This window comes from Trematomus bernacchii, unplaced genomic scaffold (genome assembly GCF_902827165.1).
Source record: "Trematomus bernacchii unplaced genomic scaffold, fTreBer1.1, whole genome shotgun sequence".
Taxonomy (NCBI): Eukaryota; Metazoa; Chordata; class Actinopteri; order Perciformes; family Nototheniidae; genus Trematomus; species Trematomus bernacchii.
The window spans coordinates 14,428,863-14,440,862 of NW_022987582.1; the positions used below are offsets into that span (position 1 = coordinate 14,428,863).

Here is a 12,000-nt window from a genome sequence, read left to right on the forward strand (position 1 = left end):
GTTGTCATTAGTGGGCCAGCTTTGCTCTTAGAGGAGAGCTCTGCAACAAAGCACCACTCATTTGTTCTCATTTGACTTCTCTCCATTATCCGCAAAGTAGAGGTGGCACTATCCCCACGGGGGCAGCGTTGCATTTTCACCTTGATTGCTTTTGGCTTTCTTATTTAACATGTTCCTTGAGAAGCAGCCGAGGCAGAGTGGACGGAGCTGCTGCAGGACCACACTGACTGCTTCTGTCTGCAGACCATTCAAAGCCTTCTAGAAATAAAACAAGGAGCGTTTTTATTGCATGAGCAGAGAGGATTGGAGATGCAACAAGGGCCTGGCTCTAGGCTGTGAGACAAAACTGGTGCTAGGTAGTTTGGATCAGACCGGCTCTAGCGTGGAGAAGCAAGGCAGAGATTTGAGCTACAGCCCAAGATCGGACGTTTCCTTTCAGTAAGGCTGATTGTTTCTCATTGTTTAGGCTGCAGTTTGGATGTTGAATGTCTGATAATACAATGTGGTTTAATTGTTTATTTAATGGTCTAACAATTAAAGCTGCAGGAAAATTAAGGTTGTGCATTTTGCTATAACATCTAGAGTTCATTCCTAAAAGTGCACTAGCTGTCTTTGCCTCAGGGATAACTGAAAGCTGCAGCTTCATCATGGCATGTTATTTACATATAAATGTTTATATTCAATGACTTTGTCAGGGAATACATGTGTCAAGGTGCCTCTAAATGCAGCAAGGGTTCATAGATTCTTAATGTTCATCATCCTCACATATTGTATTTCTTTGCTTTTAAATGGAATATCAACATATCTTAATAATAATCCTAACCCAAATCACATTTATTTTCTGCTTCCACAAATCATTTAGCTCCGTCATGATGCTCTGAATCAAAAGTGTTGGCTCTGTTGCATTTAATCAGACATCTACTGTAGCTCCCAAAATATAAAGCCATTCAATCATTTCTGTTACACCTTTATTTGTATTTCATTTAGTGTTACTTTATTGTAGTAAAATAAATACCATATCAAGAGGCGCGTTCACACCGCAGTACTTTTCCCACTTTAGTTCCGATATAGTTCCGAAATGTCGCGTTCACACCAAAAAGATCCAGAACTAAAATGAGTTCATCAGAACCTTTTTACCCCCTTTTCAGTCCCCGCTAGAGAGCAGGTACTTTCGTGGGAGAAAAAGGTTCCTATGTCTGATTGGCTGGGCGGAATGCAAACCACGCCCTGTAAAACTCCCAAAAAGGTTTTGTGAAGCCGCCATTTTATTATCCTCGCATTAGCATTATTAGCATTAGCATTCGCCCAGCGCACAAACGCAGAGAGACTAACTTATGGCAACACAAAATAAAACATGGGGTGGAGATGAGGAGGTGTCGGCGTTCTGGCGATTATACTCGGAAGGCTTCAGTAGAAGCTGCTGGGAGTCCCAGCAGCTTCTACTGAAGCCAGTCCCCAACTCATGGGACTTCCGGCCGGGGACTCCAGGTGGCAGTATACGCCGTGAAGTTGTTTGCGGCCTGCCAGTAAACCCAAAGCAGAAGAAGAAGAAGTGACGTCAGCAGCTTCATTTGCCTAATCCTCCCTCAGGGACTTATTCCAGTGTGAACGCGATCTGTACTTAGTTCATGAGAACTAAAGAGTTCTCATGAACTAAGTACAGATGAACCTTTGTGGGAAAAGTACTGCGGTGTGAAAGCGCCTAAGGCCTTTTTTGTTACAATCAAGTGCAGTTAACTTCCTTTTTGAATAAACATGATGCCCCTGTCATTGACTGTGAACAATAGTTGCTCAATGCTTTTGAGTTTAAAGGCTGAAGTGTTCACACATTAAATATTAAATTGATCACTAGTCTGTGTGCTACTGATGCTCTGTATGCTCTATATATATATGTTTGAAAACATCCTTTTTTAAATTGTAAACCCACATCAAATGTTAATTACTTGCTACCTGCTTGATGTGAGACTTTTTTTTCATAGCTTGGATAGCTCAGGCAGTGCTAAACACATATTACATATTGAGTGAAACAATTGAGTCCATTTGCAGCCTGGGATCTGGGCTCTGGCTGGGGATGCTTTCTGATCACATAGGTCAAAGCGGGACAAAGCAAACCTACCTACCCCGTTACAAACATCATTTTACCAACTCGTTTTTATGTCGTGCTGCGTAAAAATAACAGCATCAAGGTTTTATCATGGCAAGCATGTCAGGTCACTTCTAATCTTTTAGGGTCACTCTTTTTAATCTTCCTGGGCCATAGTGTAATCCCATGATTTTTGAGCCACAGATTTGATACATTATGCTGCTTTTGATAAGGAGAGTGTACTTTAAAAAGATGATTTTAATATTAGAATTTATACGCACCGGCGGTGTACAAGGCTTTGCTGAAAGCATCAACAGAAACCATGTTTACACAGCATTAGTGACATGTCTGTGTGTTTGAATGAAGGTTTGCCACCCCGCACCACGAGAGGCTTTGTACACTCTGTTGCTCATGTAAACCAATGGTGCTCTTTCTTACTTAGATATCAGGATCTATAGCCAATAGACCCAAACGAATATAAATGCCATGTGTATTCTTTTAAATGCACTCTAGCATGGTAACACAATATACTGCTTTGATATTCCGGATTAAGCTTATTAGCATTGTAGCACTTTACCATTAGACGTGGGATAAGCCAATATTATAAAGGTTTTAGGAGTGTTCTTGAAAATATACAGAACCCATTGAGAACATGCGTCTTAATTGTTTTTAAATGCTTTCGGCCATCTCCGTGCAAACCAACTAGCCAACAGTTTGCAAGGCTGGGGAGGGACAGATGCATGCTCAAAAGGAAAGCTCATATTTGTTTTGGAAGGACATGTACTTGTAAACATTATGAGACAATGATGGTACAGTACACCACAGGAGCGACATTAGTGCAGTTGGAAGTTTAAATGAAAATGTTATTGGAATGTAGTCAAAAGTGCATGTATATATAAGAGTCCAGCTATAGTGATACTGTAAATTCAGTGTCTCTATCCCTGAACTGAATCTTATTTTCATCACCAACTGAATGAGGCCTCCTGCTTCATACGCTGTCACACCAGAGGATCTCTCTCGTTGGCTGAGAACAGGAAACCAGCAGTAACGGGGGCTGCTGTTGTACCCTCGGCGGGAATGTTCAGAATGGTGCAGCAGAAAGCATTCTCCTGTATTCCCACACTGCACCGCGCAGACAGCGAACATGCCTCTCTATTGTCGGCCTGTTAGGATGATTCACTGCTGGTGGATTTTCTGCACGCTGCGCTGCGACTCAGCACCATGTCTGTAGTGACATCACGCACGCATCTTGCTATATAAGGGACTCTGATGGAGGAAGCACGTCACTGTGTGCGCTTCGTGACTCAATTGCTGCAGCAGCCAGGCTTCTGTGCAGCATCTCAGGCATCACAATCCTATGCTGTCCCATCCTTGAGCCTGTCAAGCTTGGCTGAATGCACCACGCACACCAGCTGCATGTCTAGCTGTGGGTCATAGTTTACTGGCATCGTCCCCGCTTCATTTTTTCACACTTCTTCTAATTCACATACGTGGTCAATTATTTCCCCCCTCTTTCCCTTTCCACATTTCTTCTCTCCCCTCTCTGTCTCTGCCTGTGTCACTGAGGGTGGAATGCAAATCTAAGATCAGCAGAGTGTGTTACGGCAGAGCTCCGAGGTATCTGCAGAGAGGCTATTACAGTAGCAGTGGCAGCTGGAGCAATGGGGGAATAATGCACAGTACAAAATGTAGTCCTGCGCCAAGGCTGGTTCAGCGTTAGCATCATGATGCAAAGGCTGATAGGGAGTGCGGTTTGTGGCTTACTTGCTCGCTGCCATCGACAGTCCGACAGGAAGGACATGCAGATTTAACGGCAGCATGGGAATGTGATACTTGTGTCACCATGAGTTAGAGCCCTTTAAAGGGCACTTTGTTAATGTTTGTTGTAGTTGCTATGTGCATGTTCTATGTGCATTGTGGGTTGAGGGTGTACGATTTCAAGGCACCATCCCACAGGAAACATTAGCCCGAAGCCCTGAGGACATTCCGAGAGCCAAAGTGAAGCATTTCTTAGGCAGCCAGTGCTGAGAAAAACACACAGCTACACACATAAAGGTATGCACAACTGAAGAAATGCGAACATACACTCCTCCATCATCATCAAGTCACTATAAGAAGAGATTTCACATGCTCATCACACTGCCCCTCCCCCACTCCCCACTATCTCCCATCCAAGTCACAGCGCCTGTCCCCTACTCCAGCATATCATTTCTGCTTCTGCTTCACTTTGAAATTGTGAATGAAGCGCTGCTCAGTTAGTGTCCAGGAGCAGGTCATGAATAATGCAGCGACCCTCGTGTGTTTCACTAGCGAAGCAGCGTTTGTGCACTAAAGTGATAGGACACATTTGTTTTGATGTGAAGCAGAAAGAGAGGTCACTTGTGTGAGCTGGCTTCATCACACATACTTCAAATTGACTTGTAGTCTCTTTCTGCCTTTGTTGTAAATGAGGATGTGTTCATTAAAGTCCACATGAGACATTCCTCTTGTTTTTGTTGTGTTTGTATTTCCAGTGCATCATCAGTGCTAAGATTTGTCTTTGTACTGCATTTGCAAGAGATGACATTGTGCAATCAGTTAGTGGCTTATACTGTCCATCATTGATCTTGAGTTGCTGTTGATCAAGTAATGTACATTGCATTTGGCATCTCCACATCGTTCAGGTGTCTATCCTCTCAGACATTGAGAAGATTCTTTGGAAAAACATTTCTTATACCATAAATGTAAAATGGCAATACAAATACTTTTATTAACCTGCTATTACGTGAATCTGGTTTATTTTAGTTTGGAATGGAGGAAATGATCAAAGTTGCAAAAAGAATGGCATCTGAAAGGGATGAACTAGACTCCAAACCAAAGTCCCAGCAGCAGTCACCAGTTCTTACTTCACATCCCAGCCCACATCCATCTCATAAAGTTGTTATGGCAAACTGGTTAGCATGCAGTTGTTCATTTAGTCGCACAAATAACATGGAGCAAGATTAGCTTAGTTTAATACACTTGGCAAAGTACGTGCAATAATCACTTTGCTTTTATCTCAGGTTTGGTCCCCTCCAACTTCTGATGACATTTTTTTTTCCTAACCCTTAGATGCATAAGAGGGTCTTTTTTGACCCGGTGAGGTGGTTTTCTTGAAGTATCTTTGTAATTACATTTTATTATCATTTCATATTCCAGCTATTCCTCAAAAAACAATTTTAAATTTACATTTTAAGAAATTGTAGTTTTTGTATTACTACCCCAAGCTTCCATAAGTTGGTCAAAAATGACCCGCATGCATTTTCTATGGATCCTATCAGAAAACGTTTTTAGAAAAAAATGTCTAAAATTATAAATAGTGAAAAATTAAGTGATTTTTCTTAACCAAAATGACAAAAATGGCATAAAAACACATACTATTCTAATACGGGTCCTTTTTGACCCACTTATGGAAGAGTGTAGGGTCCAGTCACTCGTGCATCGAAGGGTAAGCATCTAAATGTCCCATCATGTTCACTATGTGGTAGGGCTGTGCGATTATGGCAAAAATCATAACCACGATTATTTTGGTCAACAATTGATATCACGATTATTAAAAACGATTATCCATTTACTTTGAAAACATCCATATATTGGAAAAAAAAATGTGAACAGTATGTTTTTAACAGTTGATTACCCTGAACTTTAAGTATAATTCAACTGAAAAACCAATAAAAAAAAAAAATTAAATTTTTTTTTTTTTTTTTTTTAATAAAAATAATAATCGTTTTATTTCGATTACATTGTTTTCGTAATCGTTGCAAGCCAAAATCGTAATCGAGATTAAAATACGATTAATTGCACAGCCCTACTATGTGGACACTTACTTCGTCTGAAAGTAGCATACAGTACGTTTATTAGACCTTTTTTGCAGAAAATCGCTTGTTGTTAATAATTATTATCATCAATACTTTCTTTTTATGTATAAATAGTATTCCGCCTCTGTGTAACATCCCATATTTTAACATTTGTTCATGAACTTTACATTGTGCTCATAGATCATTCTGTCTCTCCTTAAAACTTGCACTTTATTTTAGGGAGATTATTCAGTGTTTGACATATAATTCAACACAGAAAACACAAAAATACTCTTTACCCCATGTGCCTCAGCAGAGTGCTGATGTACATTCATTATACTCGGGCTAACGTGGTCTGTGATACAGTAGACAGGGACCAACCCTCCCTGCTTCAGTAAATTAGCCAATCACAAGTGAGGAGTCCGTACCTTGGCCACTGAGCAAGGCTGGCAGCAGTGATTTATGAAGCCCTTTGAAATGTATGGAAACTTGTCACGTACAAAATTAAAGGAATGCTTCACAGAGCTTTTTTTTTCCTCACCAAAATGTCATTATTATTTTGGGGGGAAAAGTGGAAGAAATGTAGGAGAAAAGTGGCTTATGAATAATTGATTTTCAACAAAAGAATAAATGCATTAATGCACAGGCTTTTCACCCACCTCCCGGCTGGTTTCCTTTCAGACACCGGGACAATGATTAAATGATTGATAGCTAATTTGAAGAAATATGGGGCTCCTGACTGTAACCATACTTGAAGATATCCATCTTTTATTTTCACCTAATGTCCAATATAACTGTGCTTGTTTTAAGATTATACTTCTCTTCAGTTATATCTTCTTAAGACCAGGCCACATGAGCATTTTCAGCATTTTTGAAAGTAGTTTGATTTTAATGGTGTTAGTCTTCCCTTCTCATAAGTGTGTTTCTTAAGTTCTGAGTGACATAAGGTATTTTTACCTTGATGAAAACGGTGGCTAAATAGGTAAATGCGCACCTCTATGGTTCATACATTTAGACAGAACTAATTTCTTCTTTTCTCTTTCTTCGTCATGTCCATTGAACTGTGTACACAGACACAATCTGTGAAACTCTGAATCATTTATCAATGCGATACTTGCAGTACACTGTCTGCTTCATAATTGTTCTGCCTAAGCACACACACATACACACACACACACACACACACACACACACACACACACACACACACACACACACACACACACACACACATACTCACACTATTAATTTGGGAAAACAAACAGGTCATATCCAGGCATCCTGTGTAGTTAATCTTGTGTCATCCTGTTGTTTATACCTCATTACAAATGATGATGATTAAAGTACCTATATCATTGAGTGATCAGATGAAATATGAAAGATTGCCTATTGCATTAAAAGTCACCCATTAGATACCACATTGTCTTTGTGAAGACTGTGTATCCTTCCTTATATAATTAGAAGCTTAAATGCCACTTGATTTGGTTCAGCTCAGCAAACATGTTACTTGCACAGGTTACTTAGAATCTCGCAGTGAGAAAAGGGGAGTGCTGCTGCATACTTCTGCCTTCTGCTTAGTTCTATTTCTCTCTTTCTGTGTGTGTGTGTGTGTGTGTGTGTGTGTGTGTGTGTGTGTGTGTGTGTGTGTGTGTGTGTGTGTGTGTGTGTGTGTGTGTGTGTGTGTGAGACAGAGACAGAGCAGGCTTTCATCAGGTTTTGACAGAGACTGAGGCCTACAGAGTGCAGTGCAAGTGTGATGAAGCACCGTGAGGCTAACGTCTGACTGAAACCTTATATTTCCAGTAGCACACATGCAGACACTGTATGCTCATCGGAAATGGCGCTAAGCATACATTTTTTCGGACTATAAACCATGATATGTAGATTGTATTAACTAAATCAGAAAACGTTGCGTTTAAAGCGGACCAACTTCTAAATTCCACAATGGTTTTCCCTTCTCTTTGATCTACAGGAAACGAAGTCCATCTGCATCCAGGGATCCAAACCAAAAATACGACCAAGGGGAGGGGGGCGATCACTCACAGTATGCCCCGACGGACGGCGGCATGCCCAGATCACCGTCTGACTATGGGGATGGGGACCCCCGGCGGGCTCCGAGGGGCCCACACATGTACCCAGATGCAGATGCGGCACGAATGGGCTACCGGGACCGGCGGGGCCCTGGGCGCTGGCACTCCCAGGAATACCCGCTGGACCAGGAGCTAGATGGACCCAGCGAGTACGACCTCCAGCGGCAGCGGCAGGAGGAATTCCAGACGCGTTACCGTAGCGACCCCAACCTGGCCCGCTACCCTGTGAAGCCGCAACCCTACGAGGAGCAGATGAGAATGCACGCAGAGGTGGGCCGCATGAGGCACGAGCGTCGTCATAGTGACGTCTCCCTGGCCTACACGGAGCAGGACGACCCAGGACCCGTCCGGCTGTCCCGCCAGCATCTCACCGAGCGCCGGCCGCCCATGGTGGGACAGCGCTCCTACTCCGTCGACCGCTCCTCCCCCGGGCCCATGGGTGGCAGCCTCGGAGGCCACAGATCCTCCAACCACAGCCCCCCTACGCCGCACCGCAGCCCCGTGCTGGGGGACCGATCTGGAGACCTGCGTAGAGGGGACATGGATTCCATGAGGAGGCAGCAGCACCACCTCGACCCCAGTTCGGCCGTCCGCAAGACCAAGAGGGAGAAGATGGAGAGCATGCTGAGGAACGACTCTCTCAGCTCGGACCAGTCAGAGTCGGTGCGCCCGCCGCCCCCCAAGCCCCACAAAACCAAAAAGGGAGGAAAGATGCGGCAGGTGTCGCTCAGCAGCTCGGAGGAGGAGCTGGCCACCACACCAGAGTACACCAGCTGTGAGGACGTGGAGATAGAGAGTGAGTCAGTCAGTGAGAAAGGTAGGAGCCACACAGAAACACTTCCTCTCTGCTCTGTATACATGTATATAGCTGTAATATTTGAGCAGTACCTTATACATACAAATGCACGTTTCTCAGTTGCTTTTTAATGCAATTATAAAGACATTCTTTTCCAGTATGAGAGTGACATAATGTTGTTGTTAAGAATGACAGATTTCAATTGAGTTGATGTTGCTGTCTCCTGTTGATATTGATTCTTGCAGATGTTGACTCAGATATAACCTTCAGTTCCCCAGTCTACAGTATCTATATGTGCTCTCTGTGTTTCTATGTCTATATGTGTGTTTGTTTGTGTAGGGCTCATTATTTTCCAAAAGAAAACAACAGACAACATTATCATTTGTTCGAGTTAAAAAACCCAGCTTAGGATCTATCACCAACATCTATGACAAAAACACAACTTTTTAGAGCAAGCACTTTTTAGATTAACATTTAAATATATATGTATATATCTTCTTCCTTAAAGTGACTGGTCTTTAACAGTCACTCATTTGTATTATCTCTACATTGTTTTTCTTCAGTCTCTATATTTTGATGACTTTGTACAGGTCTTTCTTTACGGTAAACTGCAATGAACCGTGAACAGCTTTTGCTGATATGTGTGATCATATCTTTTTTTTAAGTGCTTCTTAAATGACATCCTGGCATTTGAATATAAATTGAAAACAATGAGCCTTACGTATGTGCAAAGCACTATAGCGTTTCATGTGTGTTCTCTATGAATTTACTCACACAGCTCCCGGCCTTGGAAGAGGAGGCTTGTGCGCTCACAAGCCAGCCAGATATGTTTTAGTGTGGATGGCTGTTTATGTGTGTGGCTGTATGTTGAAATGAATGTTAATGCTCTCAAGGCCTTCTCCTTTATGCTGTCATCTTATGGCACACTTTGCCAGGTCCTACCACCACAGCTGTTTCTCATGGTCGGACAGTGTTACAGAGCTGTGGGACAGAGGGAAGCAGGGACAGGGCTTGGGGGTGGGTTTCAAGTGAAACGGGGTGAACTGAGTTAATAATAATAGCAGTGTATTTGATCAGTGTATGTCATCACTGCTGTGATGGGGGATTGTATGTTTTCCTTCAGTATACTGTAGCCTTGACTTCCATACTGTTTACTTACAATTCTAGTGATACAGTACAGTTGCACATTACAAAATGGCAGTAGGATTATGGTTCAGTCAAATGGAAATGGGAGTAAAAACTGACACTGACACCACTGCAAAAACACCCCGTGAATGTTGGTACAAGCAGCATATTATGACCCATATTATGCTTTTTGTCTCAAGGTGTAAGTCAGGTGTCGGCCGATAAAGAGCAACAAAGTCGGCATAGGGACACACAAATACCTTACACACTGTTCTTGTCCCATGTAAATATAATCGTTGAGTTATATTGAACAAGTTAAAGGTAACATAGTGTAACATGACGTGCAAAACGTAGGTTAGGCTACATTACTTCACGTAAACTAGTGTCACAAGCTATATATATATATTTTTACCTAAACCAGGATCTTTCCCTAGATTTAAAGTTGCGACGGTTTTACAACTTTTACCGGGTGTTTAGGTAAGAGAACATCTTGGTCTCCTGCCTTTTGTAGTGGTGCTAATTTAAAAACTCTCCTGTTTTTCATATTGAGGTTAGAAACAGATGTGGTCGTATGGGTGAAAAGGTAATAAAGAAATGTCATGCGGTTAGCTAGGTTAAGGCTCAGCATGCCTGCCTTGCTGTCTAACTACAACAAGTAAAAAAAGAAATGCACATCAGATGGCTCATGGGAAATGCGCTACCTGCTTGGAGCGTCAAATGCACTTGTCCAAGTGTATAAACACGCACTGGCAAGCAAACAGTCAGAGTGACTGAATGAAATGCCACTTTGCATAGATCAACATCAAAAGCAATTGTTAGGCTGTTAGCTTCTTGACTGCTCCACCTGCTTGACAGTTGTCGTAATTACAAATTGATTTTGTTGTCAAACCCTTAATTACAGAAGCCTTTACTCTAAAAATGTTAAAAACACTAAGCAAAATGTAAGCATGAGGCGCAGTTGACAAATGGAGGATTAAAAAAACAGAAAGGAAGAAACTACAGTAGCAGGTTGCTACACCAGACCAAAGCGCCTGCCACAAACTCAAAATGTTTCATCTACAGTAGAGGAGAGGGGAGGAATTCAGTCGGTCTGCTCTATTATGTGACTCTTCTCCTTACTTAGGGAAGCAGCCCAGCACTAGCTCTACATTATTGATGTGGGAGTTTCCAGGTTTCCAGGTAGCCATGATGGAACAAAAATAGGTAGGTAGAGTCGGCTGTTTGCAGGGTCAGAGTTTCTGTTGTTTCTGTCTGCTTCTGTCTGCCTCCTCCACAGGTCAGGCTGTGTAGGAGAGAGGGGGAAACACACAGGAAAGAGCTGGACTATTGACCTGAATAAGTGTAGCAAACCACAGAACATTTACAGACAGCGCTTAATGTGGAGCTATCATTGGCCCTTAGTTATAATTGGCACTTTGATTAATTTATGACATAATTAAGGTTGCTAGTTTATGGTGCATGCAGGGACTCTGATAACTGGTTCAGAAAATTCTACTGAACCATTTATTTTAAAACCAGAGGTAGCTTTGTTGCACTCTGCCAAAATGTAATTACATAACAGAGAGAGGTCCAAAACTCCAGGCATGTGACATTCTAACAGCCATAAAGAAAGATCAGACAGTGTTTGTTGTACATAGAGTTTACACATGGAAAAATTCAGCATGAGTGTGGAAAAGCGGACCCGAGTTGCGCAGGTGTTGTTGTTTTATGTTCCTAAAAAGACACCAATTGGGATTTTATTTCCCTCTGTGAACATGCAAACCTAGCACTCTCTGATACGCATAAAGAGAGTGACATTACATTAAACATCCAGACAGCAAAGCAAAGAACACCACATTTGTTTTCATGTCTGGCCACAAGAGGAAAGAGATGAGAAAAAGGGCAGAAAGCACCATTTGGCCATATGTGGCACGTCCGCGTAGTTTGTGCGGCAAATGGGTGTGTAACAGCAGGCTGAGCAGGGTGCATGCCATGCCCTCATATCTCCGACACCCTTAGGAGGGAGGCAGGAGGGGGGGGGGGTGGGGGGGCTTAATGGATGGAGAAGGAGATGAGACTAAGGGGAGGCGGAGACCCGAGGAGAGAGGGTGT

At 42.5% G+C, this 12,000-nt stretch overlaps 1 protein-coding gene across 1 annotated transcript in view; it reads left to right on the top strand.

The window, feature by feature from the left end:
• Nucleotides 1-12,000, top strand: part of LOC117480590 (regulating synaptic membrane exocytosis protein 4-like) — a 102,734-nt gene that overhangs the window by 17,044 nt on the left and 73,690 nt on the right. Inside the window, exon 2 of the mRNA XM_034127953.1 lies at nucleotides 7,871-8,805. Coding sequence (XP_033983844.1) covers nucleotides 7,871-8,805 — 935 coding nt within the window. The remainder of the gene's footprint in view (nucleotides 1-7,870; nucleotides 8,806-12,000) is intronic.